The sequence below is a fragment of the Ursus maritimus genome, unplaced genomic scaffold (genome assembly GCF_017311325.1).
Source record: "Ursus maritimus isolate PB19 unplaced genomic scaffold, ASM1731132v1 scaffold_2, whole genome shotgun sequence".
Lineage (NCBI taxonomy): Eukaryota > Metazoa > Chordata > Mammalia > Carnivora > Ursidae > Ursus > Ursus maritimus.
The window spans coordinates 64788516-64812309 of record NW_024424452.1 but is presented as its reverse complement, the minus strand read 5'-3'; the positions used below and the strand labels follow the sequence as shown (position 1 = coordinate 64812309).

The 23794-nt window shown below is 46.0% G+C and overlaps 1 protein-coding gene across 7 annotated transcripts in view; it reads left to right on the top strand.

The window, feature by feature from the left end:
- Positions 1–23794, top strand: part of PLD5 (phospholipase D family member 5) — a 421522-nt gene that overhangs the window by 214595 nt on the left and 183133 nt on the right. For 4 of the 7 annotated variants that reach the window (XM_040636060.1, XM_040636059.1, XM_040636062.1 and 1 more), the window contains one exon: positions 8837–8948. In XM_040636060.1, the coding sequence (XP_040491994.1) occupies positions 8837–8948 (112 nt within the window). Of the gene's footprint in view, positions 1–537; positions 1266–8836; positions 8949–23794 lie in introns of those variants that run through there. The other 3 variants (XM_008694757.2, XM_008694750.2, XM_040636063.1) reach the window with 3 other exon arrangements.

Here is a 23794-nt window from a genome sequence, read left to right as displayed (position 1 = left end):
TTGTTTTTCTGGTGCCGGACAGTGAGTTTCAAATTTACCTAGTGGACACTTGCTTTCTATGTAACCTGAGAGCAGGAATAACTTTGAGCTGCTTGTCAAGTTCTTAACTCCTGTTCAAGGAGGTTCAGGATACTAATTCACGGTTTTTTCAGGGTTTAGGTGAAGGAAGAAGAAAGAGAAAGGTGTGTATTTTCAGGTGGATTCTCACCCTCTGCTCCCAGGAGGGTGGTTTTCAACTGTGACTACATGTCAGAATCACCAGGGGAGCTTCTAGAATATACTAAGGTCCAGGCTACCCTGGAATACTGAAGTTAGAGTACCTGGAGAGGGGCTCAGGATTTGATACGTTTTATAAAGATGACTTGGCTCTGAGAAACAAACTGAGGGCTTCGGAGGGGAGGGGGTGGGGGATTGGGATAGACTGGTGATGGGTAGTAAGGAGGGCACATATTGCATGGTGCACTGGGTGTTATACGCAACTAAAGAATCATCGAACTTTACATCAGAAACCAGGGATGTACTGTATGGTGACTAACATAATATAAAAAAAATTTATAAATAAATAAATAGATAGATAGATAGATAAATAAATATGACTTGGCTGCCAGGATTGAGTGTCACTGCTTAAAACCACCGCAGTCTGATAAAGTGTTTGAGTTTTGCAGATTTCCCGGCCGGACCACTCTGGTCCCGTCCCATCTGGTCTGTGGACCCAATTTTCCCTGTTTCAGTTTAACCCCGTGTGTCCCACTTGTTCTCTCGGTGATGATATAAAAAGGTGGCAACTTCTACTGGAATATTCCACACCTTCCTGGCCTCTAGGGCATGTGGTCATGTTTATTACTGTGGCTTTATTGTCTAGCAGGTGCTAAGAAGAGAAGGGAGCCCAGCGATTGCTTTGGGATTTGAAGCGTACATTTCTCTTCCGCCCTCACATCTCTAGGCTGAATATTATTTCAGTCAAGCTCCTGGTGTGCAGTGTCAGCATGAAAATAGCAGAACCTGAAGGAAAGGGTGTCTCCTTCTTGCAAAATAGCATCTCTTCCTGTTCCACAGATCCACACTCCGACACTCACAAATTAGCATTCTTGCTTTGGAAATGCGGCCACGGAATGATTTTGCATGTGGCTTTGTTGCAAAATATTTAGCAAGGTACTGTGCTGTTTGCTGAGGATGCAAAATCAAATAAGCAACGGTCCCTACCCACGCTGGGACTCAGGGTGGAGTGGAGGAGGTGGAGAGATGGATGACCGGAATGCAGAGAGGTAGGGCAGCAAGAGGACAGGGGTTAGCAGGCTGGGAAGGCTCTCCTTGGCTCTCAGTGGCTCGGCGAGCTCTCTGGCTCCTGTGGCTTCTGGTTCTCCCTCAGTGCTGTTCTTCCGTGGTAAATTCCTGCTGCTTCACCGTGCTTCTATTCCCCCATCTGTTGAGCGATCCTAATTATGCCCGTGCTTGCTTTCCAGTATATTTCCAAGGGAAATCATCATTCTGATATAAACTCGTAAGCACTATGATTAGCAAGAGTTTAACCTCTTTGATTCTTTTTAATTCCAATCATATAGGCATGAATAAATCATGAACCCAAAGATACTCTTCCCAATTATTTGGATTAAATAATGATTTTTCTTTAAAGCTGTCTCATCTTAGTTTTGCTCACCTAAATGCTTGAGTGTTTTCTCTCTGGACCTTCTTGCTACACTTCCTATTTCCCTTTGGCCAATTTATGTGTTTGCAATTTTCTTTTAAAGCATAAGTTGGATTTTTTTTTCATTATAATAGTAATATCTTCTCACTGTAGAAAATTTGGAATCTACAGAGAAATGATTAGAAACACACAATCATCCATGTAACCATCAACAAAGCTTTTTTTCAAGTTTGCTATTTTTATGTACAAGGACGTACCTATGCTCATATTATACAAAGAAATTTATTTCTTAATTTTGAATTTAACATTATACCATAAGCACCTTTTCATTATTTTAACATTTTGTATGTTATTTTAAATTGGCTGTGTAATATCCAGTATAATAGATGCGCCAGATTAAACTGATGTAACTCTTTATTATTGAACGTTTAACCTGTTTTTTAACTTTTATTTTTCTGAATAAATTCTGCTGCAGGAAATATCTTTGTGCAAAACATTTTCTTTTTGCTCATTAACTCGGGATCAGTTCTCAGAGGTGGGGGCAGAGGGCTAAGGAGGCTGAGCTGCTTCCTTAAGACTGTGGGATTTTCAGGGACCATGTAGGGCACCCTCGTGGTTACATACAGGGGGAGCTGTGGTCATCAGGAGTCAGGACCTAAAGGAGTTCTGCCCCATGCAATGTGGGGCCCGTGGCCCCCTCAGAGCAGTGACTGTGAAGGAGCCGGAGTGTCGGCAGAGGTCGTGTGTCCCTCCCTTGCCCATCACATCTGCCTTTTGCACCAGAGGATGCTGACGAGCTGTGCTGGCCACACGCTTCCAGACGCGGCTGACCACGCCACCAAGGTGACGTTGTCCACCTGCCCCTTGCAGCTGGAGGGGAGACGGGAGCCACCCCAAAGCTACTTTCCAGCTACCGTAGGAATCCAGCTGCCCAGGTCCTTCTTACAAACCGGCTGCTCCTGATATGAATTCCTTGCTATCTCCTGGCTTGTTACGGGCACTCTTCATCTATCTGCCCAACAGGGGCGGCTGTGTTCCTACCCACAGGGCGCATAATTGTCATAACCATCATTAGGCCAGGTTTTGATGAGTAACTGTTCAGAATAATTAAGCCCCTTAATGGGACGGAACCTGGATTAATGAGTGTACCGGAGGCCTGCACGCTGGCATAGCAGACCCTCCTCGCTGGTGTCAGGCGGGTGATCCTTGTTGCTCATTGCCCACAAGGCTGCTGTTCTCCACTACGTTCCTGGACGTATGGCACTGCCTGACCTCCCCAAGCTGTGACTGATCCCTGACCTCAGGATGCTTGTGAACTCACGCGTAGACCACCGTCTTCTCGCTTTGGATGAGGAATTCCATGTCCCACGGATGTGTCCGGAGAGCTGCTGGGGCCTCCCTCTAGCCCCCTTTCCCGGCTCGAGCCCAGGCCTGGCCATGGAGCTCATCACTGTGCTGTCTCATCAATGCCCAAACTCTTCCCATTTTTCTGATGGCCACTGACACGCGACTGTCCCAGGCCATGTTACCTCCCACCGGACTGCACGCCAACCTGATTGCTCGTTCAGCCTCCAGCCCTGCCCTGTACCAGTCCTTCTGCAATTTGTAGTCAGAGTTTTCTTTTATTTTTTAAATTATTTTAATGATTATTTATTTTAAAGAGAGCACGCGCATGAGTTGGGGGTTGGGCAGAGGAAGGGCCTCTTCCAGCAGGCTCCACGCCCGGTGTGAGGCCTGATCTCACAACGCTGAGATCACAGCCTGAGCCGAAACCGAGAGTCAGAAGCTTACCTGACTGAGCCACCCAGGAGCCCCAGAAGTTTCTTTTCAAACAGAAATTCAATCATGTTCCTCCCTATGTAAAAGCCTTAGAGATCCACAGAGCTTTCCAGACTGGGTCCAAGTTCTGTCCAGACTTACAAGAGCCACCTCCTTAGCTCTCGGGCCACAGGTCTCTCTGCCTGGAACATTTTTTTCTTTCCTCCCTTCCTTTGGGGGATTTCCCTGTGTGCTTAAGCTGGATTATTATACTGACCTCCCCCTGGCGTCTGACACGCTGGGCTGTATTGAATCACTTATCATTTATCTCCAGCACTTACGAGGGTCCCTGGCACTTAGCAAGCACCCAGTAAACGTGTCAAATGAAATTGCTTAAAAGACCCTTCTTTCTGTTCCGGGCATCCTTTTATTTGAGAACAAGAGTTGATGCTGCCAAATATACGAGTAAGTAATATGTCTTTGTTTATATCCCTGTATTTCAGTAAGTATAGTAAGTAAATAAAATTTCAGTAAGTTTTCTAAATGGAAAAAAATGTCAGCAAATGCAGTACTGAAAATTTTGGTAAATATAGTAAGTAAATAAGAAGTCATCTTGTAAATAATTGAACTACTGGGTTAAGTAAGTAAACTAGGAAATTGAGTCCAGAGGGGATCCATGCATATGTGGTTTTGTCTCTTAAATCACAAATTTAAAAAATCAAGGCACGTATATTGCTGTAAAAGGACATCATGGCTTAAAATAAATCCCAGTCTTGTTTTCTCGTGACTGCAACATCAGTTGCTTAATATCTTTCATCAGCCCTTCGAAACTTCGATTTAAACTTTCCTTCTGTGCACGTATAGACGTGTGTACATGTGTGTACATGTGTGTGCTAAGTGGGGCAGCAGCATACCGAAGACACAGAGTCACACACACACACACACACACATTTTGGTGCTTACGTTACTTTGGGGTGCGTTCTAGGTGTGGGATTCCTGAGCGGAGGGCGGCAGTGTCAGAGCACCCTTTCCCCAGATCGCGGACAGGAGTAAAGGTTGCCACTCAGAAATTGTTTCCAGTCTCCTGAGTACAGAGAGAGCTCTCTGCATTGCTTCGTGTCCGCCAGCCCCACTTTGTCCAGTTTTGATTGGGCTTTTGGCCTTTTCTTATTAATTTTTAATATATTTTTGTAGAGTACGGCTACTACCCCTTCCCTTCTCATCTGCACAGCAGATATGTATTCCAGAAATTTTACTGTGTTTCATCTAGTTTGTGGTATCTTTTGCAATGTAATTTTTTTATCTTTTGTAACTCTGTACGTCTTTTGTTGTTTCTACATGGCTAGCTTGGGTATTCGTTTCGTGGCCACTGCCACGAAGTACCACTGACGGGTGGCTTAGAACAGCAGAAATTTATTCTCTCCCAGTTCTGGAGGTTAGAAGTCTGTAATCCGTTTCCCTGGGCTGAGATCTAGGTGTCCAGCCGTGCTCTTTCCAGAGACTCCTGCAGCCGGCCCTACTGGGGGAACACACGTCTCACCCCTTCCAGTGTGTGGCAGCTGCCATGTCCCCTTGTGTTACTGGCTGCTGTGTCACTCCAGTCTTCACGGCTGGCATCCTCAAATACCTCTGCTCTGTCTTCATACGGCCCCTCCCTTTGTGTGTGTCCAGTCCCCTCTGCCTCTCCTACAAGTACATTGATTGCGCCTATGGCGCTCTCAAATAATCCGGGATAATCTCCTCTTGAGATCTTTAATTTAATCATAACTGCAAAGATCCTAGTTCCAAATAAGATAAAATTTACAGGTTCCAGATTAGGACCTGACATTTTGGGAGGCCATTGTTTGGCCTCCCATAGCTGGGTTAAAGTTCTCCCTACTCTAAGACTGTGTTACCTGTACTGGCATAGATTTCCTTGAAAGTATTGGTATGTTTTTTGTTTTTGTTTTTAAAGATTTTATTGGAGAGAGAGGGAGAGCATGAGCTGGGGGGGCAGAGGGAGAGGGAGAAGCAGACTCCCCACTGAGCAGGGAGCCAAATGCAGGTTTCCATCCCAAGACCCTGGGATCATGACCTCAGCCAAAGGCAGATGCTTAACCAACTGAGCCACCCAGGTGCCCTGTTTTGTTTTTTAAAGATTTATGTATTCATTTGAGAGAGAGAGAGAGAGCCAGTGAGAGGGAGGAAGAGAGAGAATCTCAAGCAGTCTCCCCACTGAGTGCAGAGCTCAAGGTGGGGCTCGATCTCATGACCCTAGATCATGACTTGAGCTGAAACCAAGAGTCCAGTGCTTTCCTCAAGTGGGACAGTTTCTCTTCCGTTATTTGAAAGCTTGTTCTTTCTGCCTCTTGTTTCCTTCCAGCACATCTATTAGGCAAGTGTTGTATATCCTCGATTTATCTATCACCCTTTTCTTATCACCCTTATGTCCTCGCGTGTGTGCGCGCGCGTGTGTGCTTTGAAATATTTCTTCTGTTAGATCTTCAGACCACTAATTTGGTCTGAAACAGTGGCCAAACTGTACTTTAATTATTCTTCTAATTTAGCTCTAAAATCATAGAGTGTTAGTCCCAGCCTTACTTGTGTGTCCTTGAGTACTTACATTGTGTTTGAGCTCTCAGCTCTGTCTTCTCAAGTAGCCTCGAGAAGTGCCCATTGTGTTCAAGCATCTTCTCTCTTGTTGGGCCCCTTAAACGCATCGATATTTGACTTCATCAGGTTATTAGTGGCTTCTTCCTTTTAGGTGCAGGAGGGGCAGTATTAAGAGGCTAACTATTCCCCCCAGTACTTCAAACTCCAGCCCCTAGGCAGGCTGCCAGGGCTTAATTGGCTTAAGCTGCTCAACACGTCTCAGCCACTGACTGTCTTCAAGATGATTTATATAAGTTGGGAATGTTGCTTAATGTTTTTCACCAGGAAGGGCAAGTTTTTAAATTAGTTGACCCTTGAACATGGGGGTTAATGGGGCACCAACCCACTGCACAGTCAAAAATCTGTGTATAACTTTTGATTCTCCCAAAACTTGATACTAATAGCCTCCTGTTGACCAGGGCCTGATAACAGAAATAGCCAACTAACATATTTCGTATGTACATTAAAGTAAGCTAAGAAAAAATGTTATTAAGAAAATCATAAGGATAAGAAGATACATTTACAGGACTATACTGTATTTATTGAAAAAATCTGTATATAAGTGGACCCGTGCAGTTCAAACCCGTGTTGTTCGAGAGTTTCTGAGGTTTAAAAGCCAAGAGGTTTTTGTCTTCCTTCACGAAAGCTCAGTGAGAGGATTGAACTCGGAGAGCAGTTAGCCCTTTCTGCGATCTCGGCATTCAGTGGGTGTTTCCTACCTCTGTTACTACATTCTGAATGTCCTAGCAAAAAATGTGTTGATAGGAAGGGAAGATACTGAAAACAGGGGAGAAGTCCCCCCCAGGCCCACGTTCATTACAGTAAGCACTATAATTAACAGTTTTAAGAATCCTTGGTGTAAGTCATCAGCACATACTAACAGGAAAAATGAGCTTTATTTAACGACAGTCTGCCAGTATCTGTGAATTTGGGAGTTTCTATTTTCATCCATGTTTGAGAGTTCTGGTCTTCATTTTAAATCTCAAACACAACATAGTAGGACTCAATTTAAGGCACAGAGCCGGAAATACAGACAGGTTAGAAGATCTCTTATGTGTTATTGGTGTGAGATATCATTAAGAACAAAAGAAAAAAATGCATTTGTGTAAAAATACCAGCCGATTACCAGTGGGGGTCTCACAGTTCTCTTCTCTGTGTGAAGGGGAGACTACGAACAATTTGTGTGACCGTGTGATGACCACAAGGCTGGGCTCCAGAAATCTGGGCCGTGCAGACCTCGCCAAGCCTCCAGGGGTGTGTGACGACATTATAGTACGCAAGTCGGTGGGGCAGCAGAGCTGGCGAGGAAGGTCGCGTTGGGGATAGCCCCGCAGGAGAACCACAGCCCCGCCAGCGGGAGGTCCCCCTCAGCCTGTGTCCGAGCCCCTGGCTGCGCGGCCCTCCCTGTCCTGCAGGAAACTCTCCGGGCTCTGGGTGCAGAGTGGCTCACGAGCCCCGCTCAGGGCGCCCTCGATTTCCACACTTAGTTAAAGGAAAGGCAGCTCCCGTGCCTGCCGTGGGGTGCAGCTCCCACTCCGCCCTCCGGTACCCCGGGATGACGGGGCTTTGGCTGTGCCGGGCCAGCTCCAGGCGGGAGCAGGGCTGGGTCACGCGGGACGCTCCCCCTGCTACCCGGCCCCAGCCCTGCCCGGCCGGCTCGGCCTCCTTACCCTCCAAAGTCTTAGGCTTTGCTCTTTGGCTTCTCTGTTTCCTGAGGCTGAGCTGTAGGAATCACACGCCACGTCCACGTCCTCCCTGCTCTCCTCCAGCCTTTGTACCGGATCATTATTCACGGTCCACTCTGACCGAGGCAGGACGAGGCTTTGCCCCTTGGGGGCCATTGAGACCAAAGCCGTATTGCCTGTCTGACCCCGGAAGGCGCTTGAGTTAGAGGCTGAATCACAAAGGTCTGAAAAATCAATAAAAGCAGAGCAGTTCTTCTTAGGACAAGGAGAGGGAGTCTATGAACACGCACGAGGGGAAATTAGCGGGATGGGGCTGCGGTCCACTCGCCGGAGACGGTGGAATTGCTGAGGACCTGCCTCTCCGTAGAGTCGCCCGGAGACCGAAACTTCCTATAAAAATGTCATGCGTGTGAAAATCTTACGTAAGCAAAACTTTTATGTTTTATTTTGTGTTTTTATTTCGGTCGTTTTTGGGTTGTGCTGGTGATGACAGATTGCTAGGCGGAACGTTAGCTGAACTCTGTAAAACGGATTTTAAGCCAGAAGGTAAATTCAGGCAAATCCCTGAGAAGTCGCCATGGCTTTCCCCATCAGAGCTTCCACTGACAGGATATTTACCTTCTACTAACTTCTTTAATTCTCACCAAAAAAAACCTTTTAAAGTAAATACTGATTTTATCTACGTTCTACTGAGGAAGAGGCTGGAGATCAGTGAGAAGAGACACAGCTTGTAAATTGGAAAACCAGCTGGAATCCGGGTCTCTTTGGGCCCGAACACAACTGTGTACCATTCTCTGCTGCCTCTTCACATGTAGATAACGTCAGAATTCATGGAACAGTACAAGAAGGGTAGGTTTGCCCTGTAGCGTTGAACCGGGATCGCAATAATTGTTGACTCACACCGCACTGGAGAAAACATGATGTAATCTGCGTTCGTGCTACTACCCCGGTTAAACAACTCTCCTGAAAGAATTTTCCATGAATATCAACTGCTGAAGTGCTTGCCTTTTAAAATTTGAATGAATAGTTTTAATTTTTAATAAGTTTATTTATACCTATTTAAAATAGCATACTTTAGGTTTTCTGACTTTCCTGGTCTCTGAATTTTTTTTTCTAGGGTCAACGTCTTTTCGAAAAGTTGCTCCAACTGACTTCGCAAAATATCGAAATCAAGCTAGTGAGTGATGTGACCGCGGACTCAAAGGTATTAGAAGCCTTGCGATCAAAGGGTAAGACCAAGGTCGCTGCGCTGCTCTAGCCCTGGGGGTCTGTGAGGACATCCCTCATGCTGCCTAAAATAATACGCGATTTCTTGGTGGTCGGCACGTCGCACCAAGTTCACTTCTTATTTCTGCTTTGAAAAATAGCCTGATGAAAGCCCTTAAATGAGAGTCAGTACTATGGGGAAGTTTCAAATAGTGCTGTTGCATATTAGTTTATGCAAAATAATCTCCCGGCCATGACATGATAATTAACTAGAATGTAGACTCTTTCCCTCTCTGAACACTGCAGTGATGCAAGTACAGAGCCACTTCTCATTCGAACAAACGCTGGATTTCTGTTTTTCTCTTGCCCTTCGAATGGAAATCCTCCTCTTGCTCTATCTTCTTTAAAATAATACAGTCAGATGTAGGCGTCTATGAAACCCGGCCTAATTCCAGAGAAGGTCATTCATAGGCCACTTTGCAATTTGTCTCAAAATCCCACAGGGACCAGGAATCCTTAGGCAATAACTTTCTTTACTTTGCTGTGTCTTCACTAATACAACTGTCCCATTCAAATACTTTTCACGGATTTATCAGAATGTCGGCCCTGCATTTACTATGGGCGCTGTAAGCCTCTGCGCGGAAATGCCAGGCGTGCCAGTGGAAGTGCACGGGCTGCTCCGTGTCCCCAGGAGAAGACCAGGCGTTGGCCCCGGTGAGCGGCATTGTGTCTCACGTCTGTGCTGTGTAAACATGGGGGGGCAGTGGTGCTGGTTGTCTTCCCCAGATGATGAAGTGAAAACCCTTCTGAAAAATGTGCCAGGCTAGGAAGCAAAGAGCACAAGTAGTCTCTCCTTCTGCAGGAGAAAAGTTGGCAGCAACAAAGCCTATGGAAAGACCTGAATATACAGAAGACGTACGCATGGTCGGGCACAGGCGTGGTATTTTTCACGCGTGGGAAAGTCAAGGAAACGCAGGAGCTACTGTCAGGCCTGAGCAGCTCACCGTGCGGCCTGAGCAGAGGGTATTGTTTCTGAAACACTAGAAAATACGTAGTTCTGTGGATTAACGCGAATTAGAAACGTATCCTTACTTTTCCTGTTTAGAAAATGTGAGATTGGGTTCCCACTCTGAAAATCCTTGAGCTGACACGTTTTTAGGAATGGGATACTTTTGGCTCACTCTGGGTGCCTGTATTTGCTGATAAATCTCCCACGGTGTCTACTTCCATACACACACACACACACACACACACCCCGCATATACGCACGCACCCCAACCTCTTCTTTCACCTGGAACTGATAGAATATTGTATGACAACTATACTTCAATTATAACAACCAGAAAACACCCAACTATGCAGGCCTGAGGGGTGTGTCAGGTGCTGCTGACTGTTTGGCCCTCGAGACATTCATTCGCTATAAATGAGTCTGTGGGTAGAGTCCTTGCATACGGTTCCAGAGCGAGCTATGAATCAAAGTTTCATTGTAGCCACTGCTTCTCACGAAGAGGGAAGTGTTCGAATTTCCCGGTAAATGTTGTCTGTTACTACAACTTAGGCTCTGTGAGTGTGTGGTAGGAGTTCTCATCAAAACAGGACAAATAATGTCCCTTTACAATGGGAGAGCGATAAACAGGACCCTGATCCCTCGTCGCCGTCCCCTGTGTGCCTCTGCTAGGCCCGTCTGGCTTCCGTTCTGCGCAAGTATACGTCACCACCTGTATTCATCACAGCGACTGTAGGTCTCTTATCCTCTGTCAGAGACATATTAAATAATAACAGTGCATTTTAGAAATGTTTGTTATGAAACCATCTTATTTAATTTTTATGAAATCATTTTAAATCTGGGTTGGAATACCTCTCTTTAGGGTTATCTTTTAATTTTTTTATGGAGAGATCCTGGTCTTCCCGTAAAGTTCGAGGAAGGTCTGGCCAGAAATAGTCCACGAGCCATGAGCAACTTCGTCTGTGAAAAGTCGCTGGCCGTAGGAGCTGGTCACATGCATGGTGAGAAGGGGTGACTGAGGCTTCCCCAGAGTGGTGAGGAGTTCGTGCAGGTGTGGGGCCTGCAAGGGCAAGGCAGGCCAGGCGGGCCTCAGAGCCCTTCCTGGAGGCAGGGGGATCCTGGCTGATTTCTGTCACTCCTGCTGCCCCCCCTGGGGCCTGTCCTCTCCCCCACTCACAGGACTCTGATGTCAGAAAGGTCACCCCCCACAAAGCCTCACGCTGTGGCCCAGAGGTGGGATGCTTTTGAATCCCTATGCTCAAGGAGTCCACGGGCCCAGGGAGGGATTTCATTTTAGACAAGGCTGTCTGTCAGTTCAAACATCTATGCCACTGACTGACCTTCTCCAGGCGTCCCCGCGAGCATCCGAAATGTGGCACGTTGGCTTAGCTGGTGCTCTTCCTCTCCTCCCTTCCAGCCACAGCCGCTTGACCTGGGTTCCCACCCGCCCGGCTGCTCCTGTGCGCTTCCACATCAGAGATGACACTCTGTCTGACGTGTGGAAAAGCGCCCCATAAATTGTTTTTCCTAGAATTAAACTTGCTTTCTAAATCTGGAGGCCTTCGGATGCCTTCACGGGTTTTGTGCGTGGATTTTGTCAGCTGTCCGTTGTCTCGGCTGGAGGACTAGTCTGAAAGCAGTGAGCTCCAACCTGAACGGGCGGTGTGTGGGAAATGGCTTCTGGCTGCGTCAGGCCGCACGGTCGAGCTGATGCGCTTCAGGACTGTCGCCAAGTCCTGCTTCTTCCTCCACACCCGCCTGCACGTGGGGCCCACCGTGGCTGGGGGTGACCGCGCCATCCCCTGTTCTTGTCTCCCAGCCGGAGCCTTGGAAGTCCCACCTGTCACCTGACTGCAGGCTGGTAATACCACAGCAGTGCTGTTTGTGCTATTCACACGGTGTTTGTTTCTGGCCGTGTCTCTTAGTCATAAGCAAAATATTATTTCTCTCTCGTACCGTCTGTTTTCTATGGCCTTATGTTTTGGAGCCCTTTCAAGGTTTACAGCAACATTGGGAGGAAGGGATGGAGATTTCCCAGGTACCCCCGCCCCGACCCATGCACAGCCTCCCCCATCATCAGCATCACTCCCCAGAGGGGACGCGAGTTACCAAGGGTGAGCCTGAATCGACACTTTGTCATCGCCCGCAGGCCACAGTTTACCCTGGGATTCACTCTTGGTGTCACTCAGTCTCCAGCTTTGGTCACGTTGAGGTGACATAGATCTCTCATTATAACGTCATACAGGGTATTTTCACGGCCCTAAAAATCCTCTCCGCTCTGCCTGTCCGTTTCCCTACCTGCTGTGTTTTTAATCCTTTTTTTTTAAAGATTTTATTTATTTATTTGACAGAGAGACAGACATCCAGTGGGGGGAGGAGGGAACACAAGCAGGGGGAGTGGGAGAGGAAGAAGCAGGCTCCCAGTGGAGGAGCCTGATGTGGGGTTCGATCCCAGGACCCCGGGATCACACCCTGAGCCCAAGGCAGCCGCCCAATGACTGAGCCACCCAGGCGCCCCTGCGTTTTTAATCCTTATGCTGTATTACTGCTACAGTGAAATTTATAAGTAAGAATTTCTTTTTTATTTGTCTTTCAAAACCATAGCAATTCAGTGTGCTTTCTATAATACGACAAAAGTATTTGCTCAGTAGCCTACCAAAAATTAAGACTAACATAATGTTACGCTAGAAAATATAAATTTCCTTTTGGGAAAAACCAGGCTTTTACTCGTGCACTGTTGGACGGTATAGCTCTTTAATAGAACGACTCATGAGGTAAAAGTCAGAAAGGATTAAAGTCAGTGATCTAGAAATAAAGTCCACACAATTAAAAAAAAAGAAAACACGTGAAACAATTCAGGATCTGAATGTCCTTTTCAGTCCTATTCGTACCAATTTCTGTTGTTGGCTTTCCAGATGCATGAATGAGAGTTGCGATTTCCCAAACACAGCCAGGGCTCTGTTTCCTAACACACACTTTTCCTTGTACTTCAAACACCCTCTCTCCTCTGTCGGTTTGCGAGCTCTCATTCATCCCTCAATGTCCATTTTAAGCCTTACTCATGGCATCGCCTTCAGACTTCCTTTCTTTTCCACAGTTGCTCTTACCATCTTCTTTTCCTCCATTGTGCATTCATTATTCATTCAACAACCATTCCTTGAACATCTGACAGGTGCCCGAAAGGTGGGCTTTAAAGCTAGAAAACTGACAAAGGCCTGAGCCTTCCGCTGACTTCAGAGAGTTCACAGTTTGCTAGATAGATTGCCATGAGTGAAATGAAATGATCAAGGAATTCTTGAAACATCTACGCAGAGTCCAATTTTTCTGAATCACTTTTTGCGTCTGAGTCACGGATGCCTGTGTTTTCCACCCGGCACGGTCTCTGCACCATCACGACATGGATGGCGCTCTGACTTCAGAAGCAGGCGGTCTACTATTGTCTCTTTTCTCTGAGCAGACTTCCGTTTTCTCTGAGCACACTTACCAGAAAATGTCGAAGGAAGATATTCTGACAGTAATCAGGACTCCCGATCCTTCCTCAAAGAGCCCTGAAATGGTTTGTTGACTGAATATTGAGAAACTGCAGGAAGCTGGTCACACCCCCAGGAATAACAGTCCAGACTTGAAGGGACAGCTCAGTTATAACTGCCACCCCCCTAAGCAATTGTAAGATGCATCCCAACGGCAGAGTCGTTAAAATGTAAAAACTGCAGGTTTTATTGTTTATTTTTTTAAAGGTTTTATTTATTTATTTGGCAGAGAGAGCACGAGCAGGGGGAGCAGCAGAAGGAGAGGCAGACTGCCCGCTGAGCAGGGAGCCCCACTCGGGGCTCGATCCCAGGACCCTGGGATCCTGACCTGAGCAGAAGGCAGATGCTTCACCGACTGAGCCACCCAGTGCCCCCAAACTGCAGGTTTTAGAACCAATGACATATGGTAATGAGGGTTAATTTAAAATTCAGCAATAAATTTCAAAATCCAACTTAGAAACCCTTAGCTTTAATACTTAAATTAACTTAAAACCGATCACTCCTAATACTGCCCTGAAGGAGGTGACTTCTAGACCATGCCTCCTGTCACAGGGCCTCTCTCTGGGGCAGCAGCCGTCCTCTGAACAGAAATTCAGAGAATTCAGGCTCCACTGTACTTCAGAAACACCGGGATGTTTTTTACCAGAAGTCTTGATGGTGAAGTGCATTCAGTGATAGGAAGTGTTCCTGTCCGAACGAACGAACGAACAAGGGAAAAACCCTGCTCTATTACCTTAAATGGGAAAAGAGGTTATGCAAACCAGATTTTTATATGAAAGCTCTATAGGAAACAGCATAATGAAACCAGAAGCCCAAAATCAGCTGGAGAAGAGGCAGCCTCCTGGGTAGACAACGCAGAAACCCTATCCCCAGGTATAGAGCATGATGAAATTGCACCCGCAGTGAAAACAGAAGAGGTCATCCTAAGAGCTCGGTTTTGAAAAGGAGAGCAATCTAAAACACTCATAACTGGTAGGTTGAACTCCGTCACTGGGTGCCGCTTGGACTTTCCTCATCTCTGGTGATCAGCCTCGCTGTGCAACAGAATGAAATTCGTCCTAGAGCTTGGGGGACTTCCGAGTGGGCCCCTGGCTTCCGACGGTGCAGCTTACTGGAGGCTCAGGCCTGTTAGCCCGGTCCCGGCTCAGCTGGTGTTTCAAGCTCTCAGTCTGAGAATCAAACCCGCCTTGTCCTCGATCGCTTCGTTCGTGCGCATGCAGACCTACCGGAGAGCAAACCTCGAACTTAGACCATGCTGCCTCTGGAAGCTTGTGACGTCTTCCAGGAGCTGGTAACAGAACTATTTTTTGGAGTTGTATTTTGTTTAGCAAGAGCCTGAAGGTGTCTAGAATTTCTTTCTCCTCTGGCTTCTCTAGATACATGGGTGGGTGGATGGATTGGTAGTGGATTGGTAGACAGGTAGACAGATTTTCAGATCTTAGCCATAGCATTAATGTGCCAGGAATTTCTTTCCTCTTTGGTTTCTTTAGATACATAGTCAAACAGACAGATGAAAACATGGATGGATGGATGGATGGTTGGATGGATGGATGGATGGATGGATGGATGGATGGCTAGACAGATCTTCAAATCTTCTATGAGATTTAAAAATTAAAGTTCTAAGTTTCTCAATTGTTTTATCCACATTGTTTCATTTCTGTTACTCTTTGTGAAGGCAAAACAAAGCGTGTCCTTCGAGTGGACTCTTGACCTCTGTGTTGTCCCCCAGCCCTTCCCCTGCTCTCACATGCTCCTTTTGTGAATTTGTCATACGTTTGCTGGGTGACTGGCTCAAACAGAGTCTGTGGTTGGAGTAAAGCTGACCCCGGTGGTCCCTCGCTACTACAGTATGCCAATCAAGTGAACTAAGTAGCCAGAGCCTCACCCACGCTAGTGAACAGACGAGAGCAGCAGATCCTAATGAGTGCTGGTTCCCATCCACAAAGCACTGAACAAAGAGTAAATATGTGGTTGGCATTTCCTTGTGACTAAGTCTTATTCCTTTAAGTCAGAATTTTAATATTTCAAATAAGAGTAAAGCCCTTTCACTTGTAACAACGACTCCCTTTTTTAATAGAACATCAATTATATTTTATTTCTGTGTGGTTGTTTAATAACCTCTTTTAGAATAAGAAATGAAAATAAGCAGTTACACATATTAAACGTATCATTTACGCTTTTCAAAAAGTGTTCAGATTTGGGGTAAGTTTTACTACTGTAACTAGTCATAAAACTCCAAAATATTTATTGTAAAAGAAAATATGGTTCTAACCACGAGAAAATACTTCCATTTCAGATTTGTAAGTACGTAAAATGTAGAGGTGGTTTCAAATCAGAAGGGTAGCAAATAACTTTGATATTAAACATTCTATTCCCTTAATGCCTGATTTTAATTTTGAATTATCTGCTCAAAATAGTAGGAAAAAAGATTACCACAGACTAGTATAATAGCTGATAGAGCTCCTTTTGGGTAATCCTAACTATTTTCCTAGTGCTGTGAATGCTACCTATAGAGAAATTTCCTGAACTTAGAGTAATGAAGTCTCCACCTTTTAAATATTGTGCAGCTAGAACCTGTTTCTTAACACCCATCAGTGTGTTCATAAGTTCTTCCTAATGCAGAGCTTGACCTATAGAGAAGAAAATAGGCAATGACTTCTATTTGTCAGCAAAATTGTTTCTTTTTCCCCTCCAGCTTTATTGAGCTGTAATTGACACATGTAATTGTATATAGTTGAAGTGCACAACGTGATGATTGGATGCCCGTACGCCGTGACATGATTACCACAGTCAGGTTAGTTAACACCCCCATCACCTCACAGTTACCTTTACTTTTCCTTTTTGTGATGAGAACACTTAAGACCTACTCTCGTGGTAAATCTCAAGTGTACAATACACTAGTAACTGTAGTCACCACGCTGTACATTGGATCCCCGGATTTGTTCCTTTTATGACCAAAGGCCTTTACCTTCTGACTTTTAAACTTTTTTTTGATCCCACATGTAAGTGAGATAACAGAGGAGTTTTGTCTTTGGCTTATTTCCCTTAGAATAGCGCCCTCTAGATTCATCCATTTCGTTGCAAATACCAGGATTTCCTTTGTGGAGGCTAAGGATGTGTGTGTGTGTGTGTGTGTGTGTGTGTGTGTGTGTGTGTGTGTGTGTGTGTACGTACACACCACGTCTTTATTTAGCTATTGACGGACTCATAGTTTCCGTATCTCCACCAGTGTCATAATCCTGCAAGGAACATGGGTGTCCTATGTCTCTGAGATACTCATTTTGTTTCTTTGGGTATATATCCAGAAGCGGGATTGGCTGGATCATAGGGTAGTTCTGTTTGTTTGTTTGTTTGTTTGTTTGTTTGTTTGTTTGTTTTTAGGGATCTCCATGGTGTTTTCGGTGGGGGCTGCACCAGTTTACAAGAGTGCAAAACGGTTCCTTGATCTTCACATCTGTGTCAGACTTGTTCTTTCTTGTCTTGTTGATGAAAGCCATTCTAACAGGTGTTTGGTGATATCTCCTGGGGTTTTGACGTGCATTCCCCTGATAATTAGTGAGGTTAAGAACCTTTTCCGTGTATGCCTGTTGGCCATTTGTATGTCTTCTTAGGAAAAATGTCTATTCAGGTCTTTGTCCTTTTTTTAATTGGGTTGGTTTTGGCAGTTGAGCTGTATAAGCTCTTTATGTTTGCTTAGATCCTAGCCCCTTCCCCGCTAGATGGCTTGCAAATATTTTCTGCCATTCTGTAGCTTGCCTCTTCATTTCGTCAATTCTTTCCTTTGCTGCAGGGAGCTCTTTAGTTTGATGTAGCCCCACTTGATCACTTTTGCTTTTGTTGCCCGGGTTTTTGGTGTCATATCCAAAATATCATTGCCTAGACCAACGTCAAGGAGCTTTTCTTCCCTGTGTTATCTCCCTGGAGTTTTATGGTCACAGGTCTTACATTTAAGTCTTTAATCCATTTGAGCTAATTTTCGAGTGATGTAAGCTAGGATAGGGGTTCGGTTTCATTCTTTTGATAATACTCTGTTTTTTAATTATTACATTTATTTTGGCCACTTTATTAAAAACAGGAGGAGGGAATGCTGTGTTCAGTCGTCAGATTCTAATGTGTGATCCTCACTGTTGCGTATTTGAATTCAAGAAAGCTGTACTCATTCACATTAGTAATCTGTATTATTATTCTCACCTCATCGATTAGGCTGGACAGAACCTAATGGGAATATACATATTCCTAAATCTGAGAATAAGGGCTTGTGTAAATTTTTTTTTTATTTAAAAGATTTTATTTATTTATTTTGACAGAGAGAGACAGCCAGCGAGAGAGGGGCACAAGCAGGGGAGTGGGAGAGGAAGAAGCAGGCTCCCAGCGGAGGAGCCTGATGTGGGGCTCGATCCCATAACGCCGGGATCACGCCCTGAGCCGAAGGCAGCCGCCTAATGACTGCGCCACCCAGGCGCCCCGGGGCTTGTGTAAATTTTAAATTGAACACAGGTGCCCCGATTTCCAAGCTGGAAATTGTACAAGGTGACTGTTTTGAACTGCTTGTTCCAGATGAGTGAGGCATAATTTGGGAATTTTATGTTTGTCCAGACTTTTTTACTTGGTCTCCCAGATTTATAATTTTCCCCAAATCTAGTTCCACGAGTTGGTGTGGTTATATGTGTTAACATAGGGTGATATGTGTATTTTAGGAATCTCCCCAGAGTAAACTTTATATTATTCTGGCTTTTCTCCCCACCGTTTGAGAGGTTGCCATTATTGAAGATAAGGTCTTTTGTTTTCCAAGTGAAGGACTGTCCTGGTGACTCTCAGGAGCGTAGGGTCCTCCTTTGGGCAGCAGCCTGCTCTGGGAGTGGCCCGGAGAGAAGTCAAGGTGACCTGGCTGCCCCCCGGGCATGCTTTCCATCAGGCTCTGCTCTGTTTTCACACCTTCTCAGAGTGGCTGCCTCTTAGGCTCATGCTCCAGCGCATGAAGCCTGGCACCTTTGTTCTCCTCTATTCATTGCAAGGATTTCTGTCTCCTCCCTCGCTTTACAGAATACCAAATAATTTGGCAGTAAGGCAGGAGCTTTTTCAGACACATTATACTTTAATGATCATTAGCATAGTAATAAGGACAGCATTTAGGAGCTCATACCCTGCTGTCCTGTCGACTTGTGCTAAAATTCTGGACCTGTCATTTACTGTGGGGTGCAAGTGCGGGCGAGTAACTCTGACCCCCAGGATCTTCTTCAGTAAAATGGAGACGATAATAATAACCCTTTGCGGGGTACGAGAATCCGATTAGGTAATGTATAAAAAGGAACTGGTGCAGGTACCTAACTCATAATAAACTGTTAGGAAGTGACCTCCACGTTTAGCCAGGTGCGTTATTTTTGTGTTTGATCTGTTTCTGCCCCTAAAGCCCACACCCAGCCCTGTGATTTTTCAGCGAAAGGAAGGCCTGGTTCTGAACACAGTACAGACATCTTTGGGATTGCAGCTGGTTCATTTGCCTTTATGGTTTTGCAGTAACTCAAGCTGGCTTCAGTGTGTGATAGGAATTTTCTAGCTGGCAACACCAATGACACTCCATCTGTATTTTCCGTCACTCTTCGAGGATCCACCCGGATTAGGTTGCAATTCAGGGTGTTTAAACTTTCAGAGGGGTTCATCTGGCACATATAATATAGTGTGTCATCCATTTGCTCTAAAATGTAGGATCTGGGGCTAGAGGCTTTATTTTTATCCTTAATACATAAGAACTTTGGCAGGCATGGCATTTTTAGGGGAAATTATATGCATATTCAGCCGTGTGACATTATAGAAGTAAGGAGAATTTTGTCTGTTCAATCTAGTGATGACTTTATGCTTTTCTATCCTAGTGATACTAGAATTTGGAAAGGGTGTCCTTTAAGAGGAATACAGGCATACCTATAAATAAAGGAATAAATTAAAATATTCCTGAGAGCCTCGTGATTCCTGGGAACCCTGTGACTGTCATTTTGAGCAACTGTTTCCTGTTTGGGGGTACCTGTGAGGCTGTGTGGGGCTTCACACATGCGTGCTCTGAAGGAGACTGTGATCTGGCTTTCCTCGTCGGTCTGCTACCCCCTGGCTTTGACCTGGAAGCTTCCACGGAGGAAGGAGTCCCTGTATGCCTTAGTGAGTGAGATCTCCTACTCCTGGGGCTTTGGTCTGCTCTCAAGTTCAGTCTCCTAATTCTACCGGCTTTTGAAACCACCGTAAAAGCTCATGCGAGTTAAGCTGCAAAGCTCTTTCTGTTGTTTCCTGCACGCTGCTCAGCACGAACTTACACAATTTCCTAGAATTTCTGTGCCCTTCTTCTTCTCCATTGTGTTTTCTCCTTTTCTTTTTTGAACCACCTTTTCCCATGCCGTGGTGATTCTGCTCATTTTCTCTCCCCTCACCCACAGCAGGTTGCAAATATTCACAGTTGCCTTCAGGTCCCCAACGACCTCTTTCCTGTAGTTACACTCTGCCTTATAGAAACATGCTCACGTCAACTGGGCAAAAAGGAAAAAGAACCCAGTCCATCCACCCCAGATCCCATTCTGCCTGCTGCCCTCCTCCCTCCTCCCCTTTCCTCCGTGTTCCTTTGTACATTCTGTCTGTTTCTCGTCCCCTCCTCCATGCAGCTCTCCAGCCACAGTCTGGCTTCTGCCCCTGCTCCATGGAAACCCCCTTGATGCTGAACTCACTGGAGACACGCAGACCTTCTACCGCATGGCCGTGCTGCAGTTCTGAACACCGGGACCACACTTCGCTTTTCCTTGGAACAGTGTGGTCCCTTGATTTTCATGGCCCCATTCACCCTGCACTTCCCTGCTGTCCCTGGCTCTTCCTCCCCAGTCTCCTCTGCTGATTTTCAGGACTCTGTCTGCTCCTTACAGTTTCCTCTCCTCTCCTCTCCTCCTTTTCCTCTCCCTTCCCACTCTCCACACCCCTCCCGTGCTGATTGCCCTCGAGCCTGCGGCCCCATTAATCACCCAAATGCTGACGGTCCACACGTGGTGGCTTCTGAGCGCCGGGCTCACAACAGTCAACATCAAACTTAGTGTTTCCACGTGGATATTCTCGAAATACTTCAGAAGCGACTCATCCAAGATTAAACTGCTGCCCCCCCTTCCCTCAGTGTTCTTCTTCCTTTGTGTCCTGTCTCAGAAAATGGCAGGACCATCCTTCCACGGGTCCTGAAAGGAATCCTAGGGTTATCCTCAACTCCTCCCTTTCCCTAACCTCTAGAACCAAACTGGATGGTGGTTCTCACAGCTACACAATCTCAGCGTCTCTGGAAACGGGTCCCTTTTTCCCGTCTGCCACCACCACGTAGCTTAGGCCTGTCCTTTCCCTCTGGAAAGATCGCTGAAGACATGCTAACGGCCCCCCCTGCCTCCAGTCTTCCTGTCGACTCTTCTCCACACAGAATTGTTACAAGGTAAACTGAGGCGTATTATATATTTCAGGATTTTAGGTGAGCAAAAATCGTTTTGAATCAGGAGGAGAAACCCGGAAGGGGTTAGCAGCACTCTGCAGACAGGAGCCAAGCCTTGTACAGAGAGGGAGCGAAAGCAAGGAAGGGAAATGATTTGACTGGCTGTAGCTTAAAGCCTACTTCACTTGTCTGTGTTTGGTTGCCCTTAGGTTTAATTTCTTAAACGCGAGGCATTGACAGGCTTGGGTTTGGGTTTGTGTAGACTGCCAAGACTGTAGAGTCACCTCAGTCAAATGTAGTCAAGGTAACAGAATGCTGCTCCTAAAACTTAGCGAATTTCCCCTGCTTTCCTTGCCTTGGCTTTCCTTGGTGGCTGCCATCACCCCTAATAATGCGTTCCAACCGGGCTCCTATGCCATCGATGGTGTGGTAGATGAGCTTAGGTCTTCCTGGCTTTTCAAAATGTATTCTTTTAAGATGTGTTGGAATAAAATAAGTAGCACGTTAGACCCGTTATTTTGTGGCTATTAAATGCTTAGGGCACAGCTAAAAAATAATGACAATTAAATTTTATTTAAATATAATTAAATAAATAATAGCTCAGGTGAGAGACATCTTGGTTAAAAAGACAATCTGGAATTCAAATGACAGCTTAGAAAAGACATTCCAAAACCTCCATCAGGGTTTCTCCAAAGGCCTACCCCATAGGCCTCCGGTCTGAGTCGTGTCCGCTCCTGTCAGCTCCCAGGGCATGCACCACACTGCCAGGCCCATTTCTGCTGCTAGATGTCAGCACCAGTGAGGGCAAGATGGAAACTCGATGCCCATGTAGGCAGTAAGTCAATGATTGTTGGATAAACTGTTGGATAAGCCAGGCTTTAGCTGTGGGAATCGTCACCTAGCCCCCCTTTTGGATTGTCCAGATTTCAGATGAAGTCTTGGGTTTCTCACTCTTTTTTTCTGTGGAAGAGACGAGGCATTGTGGTAAGTTGCTAAATGCAAAATCAGAAGATTGAGAAGATGGGGCGCCTGGGTGGCACAGCGGTTAAGCGTCTGCCTTGGGCTCAGGGCGTGATCCCGGCATTATGGGATCGAGCCCCACATCAGGCTCCTCTGCTATGAGCCTGCTTCTTCCTCTCCCATTCCCCCTGCTTGTGTTCCCTCTCTCGCTGGCTGTCTCTATCTCTGTCAAATAAATAAATAAAATCTTTAAAAAAAAAAAGAAGATTGAGAAGAGGCTGAACAATTTCGTCTGACATGACAAAGATTTGGAAGTGGGGGCAAGGGGATGACTTTCTCATTTTTAAAGAACTGTATTAAGAAGAATTTCCCTATATTTAAGCTGGATGATGGTTCTCAAATGTTATGTTAATTAGTAAATGATGGTACAAGCATTTCGAAAATATAAAATGCTATAGAAATGCTAATTTCTATAGAAATTTACATGGTACCTTTCTTTGGATAGAAGACAGTAAAATGGCATTTGAAGGGCAATTTGAACTACTTTGGTGTGCATTTCTGTTCTTTAAGCTCCTGTGGAAATCAGATCTAGGAACACTATTTTGTACGTTCTCTTTCACACTGTCACTTGCCCAGTTGGAGGGCGGGGTAAGGACTCATCCTACCTAGAAGAGCGTGCGTGGTTTGCCAAGATGTTCCAAGTCCTTCCTCCAGGCCATGAGGCTAATTAACCCAACCAGGCAAGGGCATTGTGTGCTTTCCTTCTCAACAAGAGGCTGAGAAGACTGCCCTGCCCATGGGGCTTTGCGGACTGTTGTTGGCTCTCCTGGGAAGAGGGCTTGAGGATGTGCAGAGACACACGATCTTGCCAGATTATGAAGGAAACAAATTATGGTTCCCCTTAAAGGGCAGGTGCAACATATGTAGCAAGATGTGAAATAACTAATAAAGGTGAAGTAACACTGTAACTGTATAGGACCCAAACAATAGTTTAGTGAGTGCCTTGATAGTGGTTATAGCAGCTCGAGAAGACAGCAGGACCAGAGGCGCTGGGCGTCACGGCGGGGTCTGCGGCTTCGCCTCGCTGGAGACAGGGCTCACCTGGGACGGGGTCTTGCCGCAGCCGGCGCATTTACTCTCCAGACCTGTCACCTCAGCCCCCGCGGCTGCTCAGAATGAGGTTCACAGAGATGATGTGCAAATATTTACACTGCGGCACAGTTCCTGAAATCGGACACCGATCGGGGGAATAAACAGTGGGCCGCGCCCGTGACGGAATACCGCTCACCCTCCAAACCCACGTTGCGGGCAAAGAGCCAGAGACCCGGGGAAGACAGAAAACAGAATGCCAAGTGAAAAGCAGCGGTCTGCGAACAGAAGCCACTGTATTATTTCCTTTTCATTCGACGATAATCTAACATCAGACATGCGAAGAGATCTGCTCTGAGTTAGTAATACGGGTTACCTGTGGGCTCACCGGTGACTTTGTTCTGGGGTGTGCGGGGTAAAGCCCAAAAGCTCAGAGTCTGCGGGGGGACTATGTCCCCGGCTCTGCCACTGGGTGCTTCTGTGAATTATCGAACCCTTAAAACCTGTCTCCTGACTTGGACAGTGGGCTAATGAACGTGACTACCAGACAGGGTTGTTCTGAACATGAATGAGGTAATCCATTACGCAGTATTTCACCCAGTACCTGGCACACGAAGGTATTGATACGCATTTTTCCGAAAAACCAGCACATGTTACGAAGGGAGAAACGTTGTCAAGGAAGGAAAGGAAGGAGGGAGGTGAGAAGAGGGGGAGTTAGTTCACTTCTATAGATGCTCCTCTGAGAGACAAGCCGGCAGGGGTGAGGGGCCTGTGGGGTGAGGGGCTGAGAGACAAGCTGGCAGGGGTGAGGGGCCTGCGGGGTGAGGGGCTGAGAGACAAGCC